Genomic DNA, 20,853 nt, shown 5'->3' with positions numbered 1-20,853 from the left:
AACCATGTGCTCCCTTTTAATTGTTGAGAGTCCTGCTGTGAAAGTAGGCAAAAGTAAAAGCACACCATGGGCAAACAAACAATAACCATGTGCTCCCCGGGGATTGTTTAAATTCTTGGCAGGAAAACACGGGGCCAAAAAAGAACACCATGGCCACCATGGTGTGTTTTGACTTTATTGATGTTACTAACAGTTTTGTTTCTCATTTTTTGCCAACAGAGGATCTTTCAGATGAGGAGGAGGAACCACCCCTGGCTCCAGTCAGCCCACCACCTAGAGGTGCGCTCCCAGCAGAGGAGAGGCTTACGAGGGAACGCGGCAGGCTGAGGCGCGTCTCCGTCTTGACAAGCGTGGGAGAGAGGCTCCTTGAGCACTGCCAGGAGGAGTCACGGCGTGCCGCGGCCGCTGACCAGGCCATGCTCACACTCATTGCCCAGGAGGGGAGAAAATTGAGGGCAATCCTTAGAGAGACAAACCAAATCCTACGCGAAGGCGTGGAGGAGGTGCGACTGATAAGGAGACTGATGGAGAGGGCTGTAGCGGTCATGGAAAGGGCCTACCCTCCACTAATGGCCCCCACCCCCCCACCACCACCCACACCAACACCACCACTTCCAGCACCCACCCCACCGACTCCCTCTCAGAATGCCTCCACCCAAACAAGAAGGAGGACTATTCTCGGAAAGAGAAAAATAAAACCAGCAGACAAGTACTCCCCCTCCTAGTTTGGCCCAGTTTTTCTATTTAATGTTATCTGTGTTTTGTTGTTTGTTGAATAAAGTTTATATTTTTGGACTCTGTCTCTGTGTACCCTACTGTAGAATCTGCAAGGCCGAAAGCGGCCTCTCTAGTGATTGTGTATATTGTGGTACTGCTGTGTGGGTTGGAGGTTGGAGGGGTGTTAGTTCAAGGAGTTTTAGGAGTGTGGTGTGGGGTGAAATATGTGCGAGTTTAAGAAGTCACACTGGAGTCTTGTAATAAAATTTGCAATAACATTTTATTTTAAGAAACATTTTAACAGGGGAAAAAAATTAGGGAATGAAACTTGGAGCCCCACCAGCACCACCACCCCCACCCCCCTGGAAAACCCAATTTTTTTTAACAAAAGTAGATATTTAACAGGGGAAGAACATTAGGGAATTAAACTTGGACCCCCCCCCAACCCCTACCACAAAACACAAACAGGAAACAAAACTCAGGTCCCACTACTCCCCTGCCCAGCCCCTTCAATCTCCCTCACTCTCCTGCTCAACCTTCCCACGGACACCCGGACTTTGCTGCGGAAGAGCTGTTCATCCTCCTTCTTCTTTACTGTGTGGGGAGGGAGAAAAGGTACACATTAGTGCCACACATATTTTCAAATTTCTTTAGTTAACATGCATACAGTTTTTAGTGGCCTTAGCCGCAGTGTGAGAAGAGTTGGGCAGTGGGGAACATAACCTACGTTCTTCCGCCTCCCTCTGCTGCTTTTGCCGCTCCATCTCCCCTTTTAGGTCTGCCACTTCAGCCTCTAAGGCAGTCACCCTGGCTTCCATGGCACGCAGCCTTGCCTCCATAGTTTCTGCTATAGAAATCAAATAAAGAATTTAATCACACTTCAAATGGAAGCATCACAGCGGTCTCCCATATGGCTCCATGGGGGTACACACACATGGGTCTCCCTCAAAGACATAAAACACTCACCTGCAGCCTGTCCCGAGGTGGAAGGTCCCTCTTCCTCCCCCTCCTCACGTTCAGGTGCTTTTGCCATCTTGGATGGTGATTGTGTGGCTGGGCAAAGAAAAAGACAAATCATAAGTAAAAGAACACAAACCAGAGATGAAACACAGCTGGTGGACACACCACAGTTAGAGTCTAAGCGCATAACCAAAGTGGTTCTACAGTACTGGAGGGCTAAGTCAGAGGGGGTTGACAGCATCTAAATACTTTATCGAATTTCATTGGGCACAGTAGGGGAAAGAGGCAGCTATTCATTCCATGCATGTTTAAGGGCAAAACACCAAAGTGGTTCTACAGTACTGGAGGGCTAAGTCAGAGGGGGTTGACAGCATCTAAATACTTTATCGAATTTCATTGGGCACAGTAGGGGAAAGAGGCAGCTATTCATTCCATGCATGTTTAAGGGCAAAACACCAAAGTGGTTCTACAGTACTGGAGGGCTAAGTCAGAGGGGGTTGACAGCATCTAACTACTTTATCGAAATTCATTGGGCACAGTAGGGGAAAGAGGCAGCTATTCATTCCATGCATGTTTAAGGGCAAAACACAACGAGGGCAGCACTCACCCATATGCCTCCTCATGTCCAGGGGGGGCTTCCCAGCCTTCTCCCATATCTTAACCATCTGGTCGTGGAAGAGCGTTCTCCCACTTGGCTGCGGGATCCCCCCCCACTGCTCCAGACTATTGAGGAAGTCCAGCTTCACTCGTTTAAATTTTGTCCGGACCTGCTCCCAGGTCCGGACGTAGCCCCTCTCCCTCAGCTTTGATGCCAACACCAGGTAAGCACCCTTGGTGTGGCAGTGGGTGCTGGCCATAAGGCGGCCAACACTTTTAGATTGGAGCACAAGCTCCAGAAGTGCCTCAGCCTCGGCGCGCTGCCAGAAGGAGCCCTTCCGTGGCTTCGGCATCTTCGGAATGACGGTTAGGGAACGAACGTGCGTTGCTCCGATGGACAACCCCTATTTTAAATGTATCAAAGCTGCCCACCAATAAAATTATTCCTTTGAACATAAGTGGATTGATCCTCCGGTTTGACAGGGGTCGCAAATACTTCCTGGCTACCCGCCTCCCCGAACTTTCCCCATTCAGCGCTTCCGTATTGTGTTTGTCAATTTCAGTGGGGAGTTAGCATTTAAGGCTGTCAAAGTGCTTTTTGACCAGAGAATCCCCGTTTTTTTGCTGGCAAAGTACCCAAACCACACAAGACAAGGTTAAACAAAGAACACAAAACTTTATTAAACAACAGAGTAGGAACAACAATTAAACACGCCTCCTGTTTCTGTAGATGTGGGTGGCTATGGCGTCCCGAACCTTGCACCCCTCAGCATATATCCTTTTTCTCCTTGCTTCAGGGATGTCCTGTGTATCCTGAAGGACTACAGGTTCAGGTTCGTCCTCAGGGAAGGGGATGTTATGTCCCTTGTCCTCGCATATGTTGTGCAAAATCACACATGCGATTATCAGCGGAGTCACATTGTCAATATGTACATGGAGTCGTGACATTAAACAACGGAACCGTGACTTCAAACGTCCAAAGGCACGCTCCACTACATTCCTTGCCCGGGAGTGACTGAGGTTGTAGTGGCTCTGCACGTCCGTCCTTGGCCGCTTGTAGGGAGTCATGAGCCAGCGTCGCAATGGGTAGGCTCCGTCCCCGAGGACCAACGCCGGCACACGCACGCCCTCAATGGTGGCGGTGGGGTTTCCTGGAACAAAGACCCCTTCGTCCATGGCTTTCCTTAGGTTAGATTCCCTGAAAACAAGGGCATCATGCCTCCTCCCGCTCCACCCCACCTCGGCATCTATAAAGCGTCCGGAGAAGTCCACAGTTCCTTGTAGGAGAACAGAGCAAAAGTCCTTCCTGTTCCCGTATTCCTTTATGCTTCCCCCGGGTGCACGGATAGGGATGTGGCTTCCATCAATGGCCGCGAAACAATGTGGGAATCCTAGCCTGGCAAACCCGTCCATACTCTGAAATAAGGGGAAAAAACAATGACATGTTAGCGTGGGGTGCCTCGCGTATTCGTTGCTCACCTGTCAAACAAGAAAAAAAACATTTAAAGGGAAAATGGCATAGAATGACACTCACCGCTCCAAGCCGGTCTCCGAGGCACACGACTTTGCTGAACAATTCCGCCTCCATGGCGAGGCAGAACTCCTTGAGGATATCGCCAACCGTAGTGACTCCGAGTCCGAATTGCTGGGCTACTGTCCGGAAGTACTGAGGGGTGGCCAAGTACCACAATGCGGCAGCCACCCTTTTCTCAACTGGAACGGGGCGCCGCATGCCGGTGACTTGCCTCTCCATGCGGCCACGTAGAGCCTCCACGAGTTCAAAAAATGTCCCCCTCGACATCCTGAAGTTGGCAATCCAGTGGTCATCATCCCAACGAGTCCACACAAAATTCTCCCACCAGTCAGAGGATCGTTCGTCCACCCAGAACTGTCTGGGGAACCGGACCTCTGCCAGAGCTTGCCAGCGTTTCTTGGCCGCCATGGTTGCCCTTACAGAACGTCTTCTGCTGCTGGTCAGCGTTCCGGCCACACGTCCTCGGTACTCCTCGAGAGCAGACGTCCGACGCGACAAGGCGGTATTCATGCGCTGGACCACCGCGAGCATGTAAGCCAACATTTGAAAAATAAGCCTCTCCATTGCAACGTTGACCTGTGCTGCGGGCAGTAGGCTACGCAAACAAAAGAGTGAGGCCGACCGCGTGTCTGCCCAGGTGCATATAAGCAGGTAACCTGTGGGCGTGTACTGTGGGCGGGGATTAACCAATCAAACATGTCAATGCATCTGGTTCCTAAAAAACAATAGAAAACACGTTCCAACAGCGCCAATGATAGGACGATAACGCGTTGCTACGGGGTTTCCTGGGTTTTTTAAAAAAAAAGGGAACCCCGACAAGTCCGGCTTTAGGGTCGAGGTCAAAGGTGTGCCTGCAGTTTGATTGACGGGCACGGGAGGCCAGAAGCGCTAAAAAGGGACCGCCTTTGTAGCGATTAGACGGAGAACCGGAAGCCTGTGGGTTACGAAAGTGGCGAGAAGTGAAAGTGCCAAATTCCGCAAAAACCGCAGCTGTGCGTTACGGCCACGGCTAGTTACATTTCGCTACTTGAAGTAGCGCTTTCACAAACGGCAACCAAATAGCAACTTTGAGCTCTGTGCGAAATGGCCCTCAGTTATCCCAACATCTTAAGGAGGAGTGGGAGAGAGGAAGGTTAAGCCCCTGCAGTGCCCCCATTTATGGATGTTTTCCAACCTTTAACTCTTCTGGAGCCCAAAGGTCAAAGGTTTCTTCTGCCTTATTGCTCTCTGCCCTTTGCCTTCTGTAACAGGCTTTCCCCTCCCCATAGGTGTGGGCTCCAATGACTCACCTGCCCCGTCAGAACCAGGCCCTTCCTGGCCCGTCAGGCTCTCGCTGCTGCCAGCACCCTCCGCCATGGGCCGCAGCTGTTCCCGGGGGGTCTCCCGCCGAGGTTTCATTAGCTTCTTTAATTTCTCAGTGATCCAATTACTTTTCCTGAGAAGAAGGAACAGATGAGGGAGCCAAGGGGAGAAGAGGGGACTCTTTTTCACTGTATACACAACACCCGCTGCCCAGGGGACCCCTATCAATTAGGTTCTATATCAGGGGTAATTTTCCCTCAGGAGGAACAAGCAGCCATCTAATTCACAGGGGGGGAAAGTATTAGTTCCAGTTCAAAGATACCTTGGGAAGAGTAAATTTGTTCCCTTCTCCCCATCCAGTTCCTCTGAATCCCAGAGTGTGGAGGCAGCATCAGGGGAAGGTCTTGGCCTCTCTGCCCTGTTGTTGGCCTTCCAGAGGGACTGGCTGGCCCCTGTGTGAGGCAGGAGGCTGGACTGGAGGGACCCTCCCTGGTCTGACCCAGCAGGGCTCTCCTGTGTCCTTATGAGGGGAAGGCATCGGCCTCCCTGCCCTGTTGCTGGCCCTGCAGAGGGGCTGGCTGGCCCCTGTGTGAGGCAGGAGGCTGGACTGGAGGGACCCTCCCTGGTCTGACCCAGCAGGGCTCTCCTGTGTCCTTATGAGGGGAAGGCCTCGGCCTCCCTGCCCTGTTGCTGGCCCTGCAGAGAGACTGGCTGGCCCCTGGGTGAGGCAGGAGGCTGGACTGGAGGGACCCTCCCTGGTCTGACCCAGCAGGGCTCTCCTGTGTCCTTATGAGGGGAAGGCCTCGGCCTCCCTGCCCTGTTGCTGGCCCTGCAGAGAGACTGGCTGGCCCCTGGGTGAGGCAGGAGGCTGGACTGGAGGGACCCTCCCTGGTCTGACCCAGCAGGGCTCTCCTGTGTCCTTAGGAGGGGAAGGCCTCGGCCTCCCTGCCCTGTGGCTGGCCCTGCAGAGGGACTGGCTGGCCCCTGGGTGAGGCAGGAGGCTGGACTGGAGGGACCCTCCCTGGTCTGACCCAGCAGGGCTCTCCTGTGTCCTTAGGAGGGGAAGGCCTCGGCCTCCCTGCCCTGTGGCTGGCCCTGCAGAGGGACTGGCTGGCCCCTGTGTGAGGCAGGAGGCTGGAGGGACCACTGGTCTGATCCAGCAGAACTCTTACATTCTCATAACTTCAGTTATCTGATTTCCGGTTGAGCCTTGGCCCAAAATGGCATGCCTGGGGGAAACCAGAGCCCATGGTCAAAGGATTGATAATTCTTTCAAATGACGGTTCACATTTCCTCAGTGGGCTCCTAGCAGTCAGGAAATGGCTCTGTTCCTATCCATCATGGCTTGGAAAAGAGGACTCCCTCTCCCAGCTGAAGGGGGAGGGGCATATGCATCACTGTTATGTAAAGAAAGCAGTTTATGCCCAGGAAGAGGTGAAAAAAAAGGAGACAGCAGTGGTTTGACTTATGCACTTTTAGGGTACAGAGCTTTCTTTCTGAGGAGGTGACATAGGATAACATTTAAACTCAACATCTTTTTCCATCTATCTAACTTGCAAAGTTCTAGATCAGGGGTAGTCAAACTGCGGCCCTCCAGATGTCCATGGACTACAATTCCCAGGAGCCCCCTGCCAGCATTCGCTGGCAGGGGGCTCCTGGGAATTGTAGTCCATGGACATCTGGAGGGCCGCAGTTTGAATACCCCTGTTCTAGATGCTTAATTTGGTCTCTTCTACACACTACTGGTTTGGATGTTGGTAGGGAATCTAACTGCTGGCCACTCTTTAATAAGCATCGTTTTTGGAATATATCCAAGCTTGTTACTAATGGTGCCACTACTAGGAAGGCCCTGTTAGTGCTTGAGTGGGGGGGTCTCCAAGGAAGTCCAGGGCTGCTAGCAGAGGCAGGCAGTGGCAAACCTCTGCTCAACTCTTTCCTGAACTCCCCTTGGATACAGTGCCATGAATCAGATGTGACTCAGCGACACGTTCATCTTCTTAAGGGATCTTGTAAATAACCCTTTGGATTAGAAGACTCAAAGCATTTGGACTTACTTTCCACGAGGAAGAGCTGGCTCCAGCACTCTGTACTGGTCCATTATCTTCTCCACCAGTTTCTGCTTCTCCCGACGCAGTTCACCCAGTTTGTCCCTACAGGGTAAACCAGGAAGGAGGGTGAACACTGCTTTTAAATATCCTCTATCCGGGCTGAGATCATCTGAGCAGCCTTGCTTAGGAAGCCCAGTCTTCAGAAATTAGAAGAACTCGTTTTTATACCCTGATCTTCACTGCCCAAAGAAGTCCTAAAGCATCTTACAAACACTTTTCCATTCCTCTCCCTACAAGAGACACCCTGTGAGTTAGGTGGGGCTGAGAGACCTCTGACAGAACTGCTCTGTGAGAACAGCCCTATCAAAACTGTGACTAGATCAAGGTCATGGAGTGCATGTGAGGACTCTGCTTCATTAAACCTAGACTCTGCTGGATTAGGCAACCATTACTGGTGCAAATGAGGAATATAAATGCTAATTTTACATAATTTTATTCATCCCTCCTCTGCCATTTGATAACCTTACTGAGCCTGAGGCCATGAGAAGATGACGAGAGCTGGCTTTCTGTACCCTGCTTTTTACTGTCCAAAGCAGGGGTAGTCAAACTGCGGCCCTCCAGATGTCCATGGACTACAATTCCCAGGAGCCCCCTGCCAGCGAATGCTGGCAGGGGGCTCCTGGGAATTGTAGTCCATGGACATCTGGAGGGCCGCAGTTTGACTACCCCTGGTCCAAAGGGTCTCAAAGCAGCTGACAATCACCTTCCCTTCCTCTTCCCATAACAAATACCCTGTGAGGTGGGTGGGGCTGAGAGAGCCCTCAGAGAACTGCTCTGTGAGAACTGTAGAACTGTGACTGGCCCAAGGTCACCCAGCTGGTTGCAAGTGGAGGAGTGGGGAATCAAACTCAGTTCTTCGGACAACTAGTTTAAAACTGTGGCTCTATTGTTTTGGTAGATTTCAGCTAGGGCTACAATATTCAGGCTCCCGTTGAGTCAAAAGAAACATGCAGAAACATTTCCAATTAATTTCTCCTTTTCTCTTAAGCAGGAACTAATGCCTCTTTTGAGATGGTGCTTCCCATGTGACCTGTGGGTTTTATGCAAGAGGTGCCATTTTTCCCACTCTCTGACATAGCTGGGTATCCTCTTCTGAGATTTACAAAAATATATATGGCACAAATAAAACAGGGCAGGAAGGAGGGATCCCCAGGGGAAAGGTGGAAGAAGATGGCAACAGAAGCTATCAGATGAGTTGCCCTGAGGAAACAGTTCCAGACTTCTCATGCCACTACTAGAAAGGCCCTGTCCTGGGATGCCACCCGCCCTAATCTCAGGAGGTGAGAAACCCAAACGAGGGCTTTGGAAGATGACAGTAGCATTTGGGACTGTTCGTAATATAGTAGCTTTTGGGTATGCTGATTCCAAACCATGTAGGGATTTTAAAGCACCTTTAAGGTAAAGGTATCCCCTGTGCAAGCACCAGGTCATGTCTGACCCTTGGGGTGACGCCCTCTAGCGTTTTCATGGTAGACTCAATACGGGGTGGTTTGCCAGTGCCTTCCCCAGTCATGACCGTTTACCCCCCAGCAAGCTGGGTACTCATTTTACCAACCTCGGATGGATGGAAGGCTGAGTCAACCTTGAGCCGGCTGCATGGATCGAATTCCCAACCTCATGGGCAGACAGCTTCAGACAGCATTTCTGCCGCTTACCACTCTGTGCCACAAGAGGCTCATTTAAAGCACCTTGAATCGTAGCCAAAACCAGACTGGGAGCCCACGTAGAAGATTCAAGAGTGGAGTGATATGGACCTATGACCCACTCTGGCCAACATCTTAGCTGCTGAATTCTGTACCCGCTGAAGTTTCTGAACCCTTTTCAAGGTCAGCCCCATGTACAGCACATTGCAGTAATCTAATCTAGATGTAAACAGGGCATGGACCTTGGCAACCAGATCTTTTTTCTGCCCAGGAATGGCCACATCTGGCAAATCACTTAAAGTTCGTAAATGGAGACCTGGCCAGAGCTACTGCCTACCTACCCAGCAGGAGGCCTGGGTCCAAGACCACCCAAAAAATCAATTGTGAAAGCAAGCAGCAAGCAAGCAGGCATCTCCATCACTCACAGGTACTGACGCTGCTCTTCCTGGAAATGCTCACGGCTCTCCATGCTATGCTCCAGTAGGCGTCTGTTCTCCCGGCCGAGTGCTTGGATCTCCTGCAGGAGATGTCGGTTCTCCTCTTCCTGGTTCCCCTTCAACTGGGCCAGGAGCTGGGAGGGGGGAGGGAGAAGGAGCCAAAAAAAGAGGTCCCCTGTCAGCAGGCAGAGTGAATTATTCTGTTATTCCCATTTCCCTGAACCCTCTATTAGCAACTCCTTAGAGCAGAATTTATTCATTTATAACATTTTTATGCAGCGTGCAGAAGGCAGCTAACAAAAGCACTAAAACCTTCGAACAAAAAACAGTTACAGATATAAAATCAGAATAATCAAATCATAGAAGCACAGAATCATAGAGTTGAAAGGGACTTCCTGGGTCATCTAGTCCAACCCCCTGCACTATGCAGGACACTCACATCCCAATCGCTCATCCCCTGTAACCTGCCACCCCTTGAAACCTCCACAGAATCAGCCTCTTTGTCAGATGGCTATCTAGCCTTTGTTTAAAAATTTCCAAAGATGGAGAACCCACCACCTCCCGAGGAAGCCTGTTCCACTGAGAAACCGCTCTGTCATGAACTTCTTCTGGATCTTTAGATGGAATTTCTTTTAAATTAATTTCATCCCATTAGTTCTGGGACGGACCAGAACCAATGGAATTAAATTCCATTTTAATGGGATGAAAGTCACATAACACTAGAAGGAGGGCCAAAAGCTGTTTCTGGGAGTATGCTGGATGAAATGAAAAAGTCTTCACCTGCTGGCAAAAGATACTGACAGAGGGAGACGGATGGATCTTCCTAGGGAGGGAGCTCCTAAGATTGGGGGCCACAGCAGAGAAGGCCCTTTCACAGGTAGTGACCCAGAGAGCCAGTGTGGTAGAGTGGTTAAGAGCAACCTCTACCCTGGAGAACTGACTTGATTCTCTAGCCCTCCACATGAAGCCAGCTACGTGTCCTTGGATCAGTCACTGTTCTTTTATAGCCGTCTCAGCTCCACCAACCTCACAGGGTGTCTGTTGTGGGGAGAGGAAGGGAAAGACAATCATAAGCCACTTTAAGACTCCTTCAGGTAGTGAAAAGTGGGATATAGAAACCAGCTCTTCTTCTAGCCTCAGATTGGGGTGGGGGGGCTGAACAGGGCTTCCAAGGATGACTGGAGTGAGTGGGTAGGTTCATATGGGAGTTCTTAATGTATGTTGGCTCTTGGCCATACAGGGCTTTAAAGACCAATACCAGCCTCTTGATTTGAGTCATTGTAGATGGGAGAAGACTGGACTGGTCCCCACGATCCACTCCACAGTGTTAACTGAACACTGTGGCCACAACATTCTGTACCAACTGAAGCTTCCAGACAGTCTTCAAGGGCAGCCCCACATAGAGTGTATTGCAGTAATCTAATCTAGATATTACCAGGTCAAGCACTATAGTGGCACAATTTTTTCTGTCCAGGAATGGCCACAGCTGGCCAGCCACCTGAAGCTACTGCAAAGTATTCCTGGTCACTGCTGCCACAACTTTATGCCACAAGAGGCCCAATCCAGGTACACTCCAACCTGTGAACCTGATACTTTAAGGTAAATGGAACTCCATCCAGAATTTCATGCCATCCAGGTTAAGGAGATGTTGCTCGGAAATTGCTTTTGTTTGTTAAGTTCTTCCCATCTTTTTGGTCTTGGCCCTGGCCGGGTTGAATGCTCTGCCTGATGAGATCAGGGCCCTGTGAGGGCAGTTCTGCCAGGCGTACGGTTCAGGCTGGAAGCACTGCCAAAATTCTGGCCTCCCTGCTAAAAACATCAATCGAATTATCACCAAACTGTTAATCTGTGTTCATATCACACCTCTCACTAGAGGAGAGGCAGTGGCTTTGGAATGATTTTAATTTAAACCTGAGGGTAAATTAATTTATGATTTTAATGTTTATGATGATAAGTGATTATATCGTGTTATGTTATTGGTCATTATGTAGGCTGTTACCCGGCCTGAGCCTTCAGGCAAGGACAGCGCTGTCTATGTACCAAATGATGACTGTGAGCTGTTTCTTTAACTGTTTTAGATTAAATATTTACGGACTTTTAAAATTATGGCATCTTATAGTGCATTGTTATTGTTTTATAATGTCACTTGCCCGGAGTCTTCAAGCAGAGGTTGGATACACACTTTTCTTGGATGATTTAGGATGCTTAGGGCTAATCCTGCGTTGAGCAGGGGGTTGGACAAGATGGCCTGTATGGCCCCTTCCAACTCTATGATTCTACGATTCTATGATCCTGCGTTGAGCAGGGGGTTGGACTAGATGGCCTGTATGACCCCTTCCAACTCTATGATTCTATGATTCTATGATTCTGTGAGATGGCAGGACCAAGAGGGGAGGGCTGTAAACAAATAAACATACAAACAAATAAGTTTTAAAAAATACACTGGGAAAGAGGAGTGAAAGGGGACAAAACCAACACTGTGTTGGCAACTGCCACTCAAACCACGTTATTTTAATCTGTCCAGCCAATGGGAGCTCCAGGGGCCAATCAGAAGCCTTGCTGGGCAAGAGGCCTACTTGGCCCCACCCAGTTTCAAAATAACATGGTGGGCACCAGGAAAGGAGATGGTGGGCACAATGGCGCCCACGAGCACCCCATTGGGGACTCCTGCTCTGTGCTGATTCTTCAGGACTGACCCATGTGCAGTACAGTTCATGTTACTTCATCACCGTCATCTTTCTATGCTTTGAAAAGAAATTCAGCTGCCGTCTTGTTCATCCATCGCTGGCCCCTTGCATACTTTTCCGGTTCCCTTTTGACGGCATCTTTTTACTGGTTCTTGTTTTCTTCTGTCTTCTTGGCAGGCCGCCCCAAATGGCAGAAAGGCAACACAGAATTTCTTTTTTTAAAAGAAGAATCATAGAATCATAGAGTTGGAAGGGACCTCCAGGGTCATCTAGCCCAACCCTCTGCACAATGCAAGAACTCACAACTACCTGTCCACCCACAGGGAACCCAATACCAACTCTATGGGTTCTATGATTCTATGGTACTTTACATACAAAGAAGAAGGCAAGTCCCTGCCCCAGAGAGCTTACATTCCAAAACAAGAGAATATGGCCCATTCTGCACACACTGGATAATGCACTCAGTGTGCTTTGGCAGCTGGATTTTCCTGTGCGGAACAGGAAAATCTACTTCTAAAGTGCACTGAAAGTGCATTATCTATTGTGTGCAGACTAGGCCTATGTCAATCATGCAAGTCTCCTTCTACCACCAATCTTGAATGGTGCAGAACACAAACAGTTTTACTACATTGACCCTCCTCTTTCTGGCATCTAGACTGAAATGTGCATAGTGTGAAATGTACATAGACTGTGCATAGTGTGGAACAACCTTACTTCACATTGGGTGCTGAGGCGCCCCAGTGCTGTGTCCAGCTGCTGATTCTGCTCCTTCAGGGCTCCATTCTCAGCCTCCAGCCTTGCCTGCTCCAGCTGCAGGCTGGTCACCCGGTTCTGCAAGCCACGAAGCTCCCCATGGAGATCGTCCTGGGCCCGTTCCATCTGTGCCAGTGTCTGCTTCGCCCTGCAGAAGTGCCCAGGAATGTCAAAGAGCGTTTGCCATGAAACTACCATTTTGTGTCGCAGAATGCCAAAAAGTAGGGACCAAATGCCCAGAAGGTACCAACAGGAATTTCCTGTCTATTGTATTTTATCCATCAGCAGCTCCCCACACCTGATCTTTCTCTCTCGTGGCTCTATTTTGTGAAACGGTCCTCTGGACGAGGGCAAAAAAGACTGATCTGAGAGGTCAGCTGTTGAACAGGGATTTGAGCCTGGACCTCTCCAGGAAAAAAATGGGCACAGCTCAGTAGCAGAGCACCTGTTTCCCTTGCAAATTGCCTCTGTTTCAGCCTTGGCACCTGCAGTGGAATGTAGCTCAGGTACAAGGACTGGAGAAAATCGTGTCTGCTTGGAAATGCTACTGCTACTCTGAGACTGCAAGATTAGCCTGAATGAGTCAGGCTCTGCATTAGACAGCTATGTATGATATGGAAGGACCCAAGAGACAACCTGGGCCTAGCTGGGCCCATCTTGTCAATATCAGTTGCAAAGCAGGATCAACCCCAATTAGTAGTAGATGGGAGACCCCCAAGGAAGTCCAGGGGCACTATGTAGAAGCAGGCAATGGAAGATCACCTCTGTTTGGCTCTTTTCTTGAAAACCTCATGAAGTTCCATAAGCTGGCTGTGTTCTGATGGCCCTTCCCACTGCTAAGAGATGGTCGATTCCTGGTCCCTCTTACCTCTCATGCTCCTCCCTCAGGTGACTGTGCTGCTTCCTCAGTTCCTGGTGATCTTGCTCTGCTTCCTCCAGCCTTCTCTGTTGCCCCCGCAGCACCTCTTCCCGCTGTTCAAGGCCAGATTTCTGCCCCTGCAGCTGGTTATGCCTGCAAGGAGAAAAGATGAAGGCAACCAAGCTGAATCAGAAGTAAGGAGAAGTGGCATTTAGGAAAGGAAGGCACAACTGGAGAGCTGATATCTTGCTGGTTCCATGTACTGGACAATTGTCAATGTCCCATTAAATTCCCAATAAGCAGACTCTTTGTTGAAAAGAAATCTCTTTATTGAAGAAATAAGCAGAACAAGGCAAGGGTGCCCTTGCTAAATTCTGCATAAGTTGGCACACCTATATGGCTAACCCAGATCCTCCACCCAACTTGCTTCTTGGTATGCAAACGCCAGCTACAAATCTTCAGCATTCCCACACCTGCACAAGTAACAGATAACTCTTAGGTACGTTCCAAGATGCCCCTCCTAGCCACCCATGGCTAGGCAGATAGCCAGCAGGCCCAGAGACTACTGGAGATTCGGGGTGGAAATTTAACCTCTGGGTTAAGAAAATAGCATAGGTCAGGCTACCTCAACAGGGAGTTCATTAATTAATTTAAAAATTAATTGGGTGATATGACCACATAAGAGCCTCTTGTGGCGCAGAGTGGTAAGGCAGCCGCCTGAAAGCTTTGCCCATGAGGCTGGGAGTTCGCTCCCAGCAGCCGGCTCAAGGTTGACTCAGCCTTCCATCCTTCCGAGGTCGGTAAAATGAGTACCCAGCTTGCTGGGGGGTAAAGGGTAATGACTGGGGAAGGCACTGGCAAACCACCCCGTATTGAGTCTGCCATGAAAACGCTGGAGGGCGTCACCCCAAGGGTCAGACATGACTCGGTGCTTGCACAGGGGATACCTTTACCTTTACCTTTACAGCCTTGGACAGGCTCAGCAATCTTTTGTGAGAGCGAAACTCTCAGGGCCATTTCGCACGGGGATCTTTGTTGCAAATTGTTTGCGGAATGAAAAATCGCCATTTAAAATAGTGGAATTCGTCGTTTTGCACACCTGGCTTTGTAGTGGAATCAGTTGCGTTTTTTAGCGTTTCCCACAGGCTTCCGGTCTCGGCAGAAATCGCTAGAAAGGAAGCGCTATTGCCAAGCTCGTCCCGCCCCTGGCCGTCAAGCAGCCAATGGGCAGCCGTTAGCATGCTCCCAAACAGCCGCTTTCCCTTTAAGAAAGGTTTTTTAAAAAAAAAACAGACCCATAGCAACGAATCTGTGTAGATTCGTTGCTACGGAGAGACCCATCCAGCTGCCTAATGTGAGCTGTCGTTTGATTGTATGATCGTTTGCACGCTGCCTCGAGTGATAAAAAAAAATTCCCCCCCCCCCCTTCTCACGGGCTCGATTTTCGGCTGAATTTATGTGTAAAAAATAAAGGGACTTTATTTCAGCAAACGGGCTTTTAAGTGGTTTGTGCTTAGTGACTAAAGGTGAAGGACTGAAGCCAGGGAAGCCTCTAAACAGAAAGAGGCTCGCCGGTGCGTTTATCCCCGCTCGCTCCGAGAAAAAAAAATGGCGATCGCTTCGCCGGAAGTTTGGAGGAGAGAGCCAGGGGGAGGGACTTTGAAGAACCAGCAACAATGGTAACGCACAGGTCTTTAGCGCTAGTGTTGCAGATTGGTTGCAGGAGTGTATCGCTATCCGGAGGGTGAATCCACTTTTCTGGATTCCTCTGAAAGCGCTAAAACGAAGCGCTTATTGCTGATCGGTTTCAGGAGTGTTGCAGATTGTCTACGACGTCGTGGGTAATGCCAAATTAGTAGCGTTTTCAATTAGCAACCATTGTGCTATTTTTAAGCCGTGGGAAATGGCCCTCAGTATTCAGAGCCGGAGATCGACGAAGAGCTAGTGTGAAAAAGCCTGTTTGTGTAACTGAAAATATACCACTGGCTTGTTGGGTTCATAATGTGTGAAGTTACTGCAGCCCGAACATGGTATTTGTGAGTCCTCGATTAGGAAGCGGCACACCTGAATTCTCACAATTAGTAATTAAATAGACACAGGAGTGCCTTGCGTGATTGTCTTAATGCACCTGTGTATGATCTGCATGTGTCACTGGCAACCATTCACCTATATTTATTTTATTTATTTATATTTTGATTTATAGGCTGCCCCTCTCTACGCCGTCTCAGGACGGCTCACAACAATGGGCTAAAAAACTTTCATTTTTAAATTTAAAGTACATTAAACGCTGTTAGTAATCATTACTGCAGTTATCCCTATGTGCCTGGAAATTAAAGATGTTTACAGTTATTAACCAGTCATCGAATGGAGGGTGATGAGGGTCTGGTTGGTGGGCCTGGTTTGATGGTAATGGTGATCCTTGGCCTCAACCATATGCCTGGTGGAAGAATGCCATCTTACAAGAAGAAGGGGGGAGGAGGATCTTATATGCCGCTTTTCTCAACCAGAAGGTGTCTCAAAGCGGCTTCCCTTTCCTCTCCCCACAACAGACACCCTGTGAGGGAGTTGAGGCTGAGAGAGCCCTAGAATCATAGAATCATAGAATAATAGAATTGGAAGGGACCTCATGGGTCATCTAGTCCAACCCCCTGCACTATGCCCTGATATTACTGCTCAGTCAGAATAGCTTTATCAGTGCTGTGGCGAGCCCAAGGTCACCCAGCTGGCTGCATGTGGAGGAGGAGCAGGGAATCAAATTCAGCTCGCCAGATTAGAAACTGCCACTCTCAGCCACTACATCAAACTGGCTCTCCTTGAAGAAGCTACATGAGGATCTGCACTTCAGCCGGCAACTCATTCCACCAGGCTGGTTGAGACCAAGCGCTGTTCTCTGGAGAGCCAGTTTGGTGTAGTGGTTAGGAGTGCGGACTTATGACCACATGTGGTTATGTTGACCTGACCAACCGTTCTCCCAAAATGGCCAAGAGGTAGAAAGGAGAGGGGCCCTGGTCATAAACATTCTTGCTGGTCAAGACCTTATGACCACATGTGGTTATGTTGACCTGACCAACCGTTCTCCCAAAATGGCCAAGAGGTAGAAAGGAGAGGGGCCCTGGTCATAAACATTCTTGCTGGTCAAGACTCATCACATGTGGCGGCAACTGGTGTCCAGGGAGGTAAGTACTCTCATTTTAACCTAACTGCATGGGGGGGGGGCGGCAATGGAGCATGATGTCACATTCGGTAGGAGTGTCTGGGTGATGTCACTTCTGGTGACATAACGGCAACTTAACTCCACGCATCTGGGATCAGGAGGACACGCCTCCAAGTCAGGGATTATGCTTCTGCAAGAAGCTCCTTTTTAAAGTACTCAAGATCTTGCAAGGTCATATGTGGCAGCACAGGTTCAGCCAAGGTGATGTTATTGAGCTTGTATGATCTGCCTTTTCAGTTTACCTCCTTGCTGATCTGCCTTTTCAGTTTACCTCCACTATTTATTGAAGTGTTTAAGAAACCACCAAAGGGGAAATAAGAGCCAAAGAGAAAATGGAAGACGAGATAAAGCAGGAAGGAGGAGCAGCAGAGGAGCCATAAAACCTGTTCCATAAAACCTGCTCCCCACAAGCAGCCAGCTGTGTGACCTTTGGCTCACCACAGCACTGATAAAGCAGTTCTGACCAGCAGTAATATCAAGGCTCTCTCAGCCTCACCTCCCTCACAAGGTGTCTGTTGTGGGGAGAGTAAAGGGAAGGCGAATATAAGCCACTTTGAGACTCCTTTGGGTAGAGAAAAGCGGCATGTAAGATCCAACTCTTCTTCTGTTGTGAAAGCAAATTCTACTGGTGGCCTTTAATAATACTTAGCATCCATATAAAGAAAGGTTGAGGGAGCTTGGTCTGTTTAGCCTGGAGAGGAGACAACTGAGAGCAGATTTGATAACCGTCTTTGATAACCGTCTTTGATAACAGATTTGATAACCATCAGATTTGATAACCGTCAGATTTGATAACCGTATTTAAAAGGGTGCCATATGGAGGATGGAGCAGAGTTGTTCTCTCTTGCCCTGGAGGAATGGACCAGAACCAATGGGATGAAATTAATTCAAAAGAAATTCCATCTAAACATCTGGAAGACGTTCCTGACAGTCAGAGGAACAGGCTTCCTCGGGAGATGGTGGCTTCTCCATCTTTGGAGATTTTTAAACATAGGCTGGATAGCCATCTGACGGAGAGGCTGATTCTGGGAAGGCTCAAGGGGGTGGCAGGTGACAGTGGATGAGCGAGAGGGTTGTGAGTGTCCTGCACAGTGCAGGGGGTTGGACTAGATCACCCAGGAGGTCCCTTCCAACTCTATGATTCTATCATTCTATCTAACTGCTAGGACTTTCATCATTCAAAGGCCAGTGTGACTGAGAGAGAGTACTGTGCCTAAGGCTTTATGGTTAGTTCATGGTAGAAGCAATCTCTCTCCAAGAACCTCCAGATCACAGATAATTTTCTCAGCTCGCAATTCTACCCCTCTCCATTTTTCCTTCCATCCCATGGCCTACAGATGCCCTTCCCCAGGGTTACCTGCCCTGCAGTTCACGGTGCTCCTGTTCCAGGCTGCGCAGCGCCCCCTTGAGGCTAGCGTGCTTACCCAGCAGCCCCTCCAGATCAGCTCCTTGCCTCTCGTGCAGAACCGTCAAGCGGTCGTGGTCCCGCAGGAGCGCTTCGTAGCGTCCCCGCCACTCCTCCCGTTCCTGTTGGGCACGGCGAGATTCTGCTTCCAGGGCAGCCAGCCTCTGTCGCAGCTCCAGGGCCTGAGAGTCCAGTAATGCTTTTTGGGAACGCAATGAGGCTACCTCTACCTGCCGGAACGGGGCCGGGGTTAAAGTCAAGCACAGAAATGCAAGGCTGGACTGTTCATTCCTTGGTGCAGGGAACTTTTCCCAGTTATCTGAGCTGCATTAGACCGGGTGGACCTTTAGTCTGATCCGGCAGGGCTGCTCTTATGTCGGTTGCATCCAAATTGTAATAAACTGGCATTTTGCTGACATGTTTTTCCCACCAGGGGACCTGTGGGTTGTAGTTTTAAGAATACATTAAAGACCTAAGGTTACAGATCCTTAAACAGGGAGGGCACAGGCCTTGCTTCCAAAACAGAAGAGGTCATGAAACATAACCTGGGGCTAAGATTAACTCAATCCGACCTGGTAAATTCCTGGAGATTTGGGGGCTGTGCCTGTGGAGGAGAAATCTGGGAAATCTGGGGTGTGTTTTCACCTAGGCTCTATGATATACCATAGAGTCTGCCCTCTGAAGTTGCCATTTTCTCCAGGGTTGGTCTCAAACTTGATGGCTGGTGCTTACCTGCAGCTCACTGTTTTGCTTCTGCCATTTTCCGCTCTCGTCCTTCGCCTCGGAACTTTGACCCTGCAGGCTCAGCAGTGCCCCCTGCAGGCCGCTGAGCTGTGACTCCAGCTGGCCTAGCCGTGCTGTAAGCGCCAGTTTCTCAGCCTGGAGAGCTGAATTCTGGAAAAAAGGACCAGGTTGAAATTGGTAAACGTCAGCAAACATGGAGTCTCCTGTATGTATCTACATTGCACTAGTCAAGGATGTGTGTGTGGGGGAGTCCTACTTATGGAAACAAGAGAGCCACTAAGGTCAGTTCAACTAAAAGAGCTGTGACTATGCTGGAAAAAATGCACAGGTTGCTGCTAGGGATGCCAGTCTGCAGGTGGGGAAACAAGAAAGAAAGAAAAAAAGAAAGAAAGGAAGGAAGGAAGGAAGGAAGGAAGGAAGGAAGGAAGGAAGGAAGGAAGGAAGGAAGGTAACATTTGAAGCTATTTAATAAATCCTTCCAAATGGAAATATTTTCTTCCGCAAGGAAGTTGTAAATAAAGTTGTCAGTTTCATACGAACAGAAATCAAGGAGTCCGAAGGTGTTGAACAAATCCTTCAGTATAGAAAGATCTTTCCTTCCACAGTGAAGTTGTTAATAAAGTTGTCAATTTCATGAGAAGTAATTTCAAACAATGAAGTTAGCCAACTTTGATTTGTGGATCTCCCAGAATTACAGATCATCTCCTGACTTAAGAGACTAGGTCCCCTAGAGAAAATGGCTGCTCCATCGCATTATACAATACCAAGGTCCTTCCGCACCTCAAATCCCGACCACTCCAGGCTCCACCCCAAAAGTCTCCAGGTATTTCAAAACCCGGAGGTGGCAACCCTAGCCCTGGCCCTCCTAGAAAGGCAAGCTTGAGTGCATGCTCCAGAGGAGCCTCCCTTGGTGATAGGGTAGTGAGTGTCCTCCCTTACTTTCACCCAGCAGACCTGGGAAGGGGGGACAGAGCAGAGAAATCTCAAACCAGCTTTTGGTTTGCTGAACTGGTTCTCTTCCAATCCAGGAGTGCTCAGCTTTGCAGACATTAAAGCCTTTTCAGCAGCCGTTCACAGTCCCTGCATTTCATGGACACATCCCTCAGCGAATCACAGCAGCTCCCTTTAAACCTAAGCCTTGGAGTTCCTTGAACAGGATTAAAGCTAATTGAAACGAAGATTCCCTTCATTGTCAACAGGTGAAGCTACTGCCTGACTTCATCCTATAGCCCGGACCTGGATAGCCTGAGCAAGCCCCATCCTGTCAGATCTCGGAAATTAAGCGGGACTGAGCCTGCCTAGTATTTGGATGGGAGACCTTCAAGGATTTGGGTGGTAATCCCTGCAAGGATCACTAGGGGTCATGACACAGAGGCAGGCAATGGCTTGGAGTGAATTGTGAGACCTGTTACACTCACCTGGAAAGGTGACAGGGAGAGCGTGGGCTGGGTGGAGAATCTGGGCAGCAGGCAAAATAAGATGCAGGGCTGGAGTGGCCAAACTGGAGAGCCAAACTGTGGCTCTCCAGTTTGGCCACTCCAGCCCTGATCTAGGGGCTGATCTGGCCTCAGGACAAGGGAACAGTGTTTACACTCACTCTGCGTTCCACTTCAGTGAGTCTCGCACTCACAGCTTCATTTTCTGTGCTGGCCTGGAAAGGTAGCAGGTGGTGGAAAGGCCGTTTCTGTCCCTCGGTGCTCTGGGTCACAGGAGGCTCCTCCATTGATGGAGGAACGACAGAGCTGCTTTTTGCCTAGAAAGGGAAAACAAAGTTGACTCTGTGCTGTCCCCCAGCGACTGCACTGCCAACCTCAGCCCCTAGGGGGAGCTGGTGCGATGTAATGAGTTCATCTAACAGTAAAGCCCAGAAGACCCGAGTTCAAATTTCGTTTC

General features: G+C 49.5%; 1 protein-coding gene across 5 annotated transcripts in view; it reads right to left on the bottom strand.

The window, feature by feature from the left end:
• CCDC88B (coiled-coil and HOOK domain protein 88B) overlaps nucleotides 1-20,853 on the bottom strand; it is a 63,861-nt gene that overhangs the window by 9,454 nt on the left and 33,554 nt on the right. For 2 of the 5 annotated variants that reach the window (XM_077324264.1, XM_077324277.1), the window contains 8 exons: nucleotides 20,558-20,713; nucleotides 18,949-19,110; nucleotides 18,169-18,446; nucleotides 13,607-13,750; nucleotides 12,700-12,886; nucleotides 9,287-9,432; nucleotides 7,165-7,260; nucleotides 5,098-5,243 (listed from right to left, as the gene is read on the bottom strand). In XM_077324264.1, the coding sequence (XP_077180379.1) occupies nucleotides 5,098-5,243; nucleotides 7,165-7,260; nucleotides 9,287-9,432; nucleotides 12,700-12,886; nucleotides 13,607-13,750; nucleotides 18,169-18,446; nucleotides 18,949-19,110; nucleotides 20,558-20,713 (1,315 nt within the window). Of the gene's footprint in view, nucleotides 1-1,171; nucleotides 1,312-1,444; nucleotides 1,565-1,683; nucleotides 1,771-2,786; nucleotides 3,691-3,808; nucleotides 4,524-5,097; nucleotides 5,244-7,164; nucleotides 7,261-9,286; nucleotides 9,433-12,694; nucleotides 12,887-13,606; nucleotides 13,751-18,168; nucleotides 18,447-18,948; nucleotides 19,111-20,557; nucleotides 20,714-20,853 lie in introns of those variants that run through there. The other 3 variants (XM_077324270.1, XR_013228768.1, XR_013228771.1) reach the window with 3 other exon arrangements.

This window comes from Paroedura picta, chromosome 1 (genome assembly GCF_049243985.1).
Source record: "Paroedura picta isolate Pp20150507F chromosome 1, Ppicta_v3.0, whole genome shotgun sequence".
In the NCBI taxonomy this organism is placed as follows: Eukaryota; Metazoa; Chordata; class Lepidosauria; order Squamata; family Gekkonidae; genus Paroedura; species Paroedura picta.
This window is presented reverse-complemented; position numbering and strand designations above follow the sequence as displayed.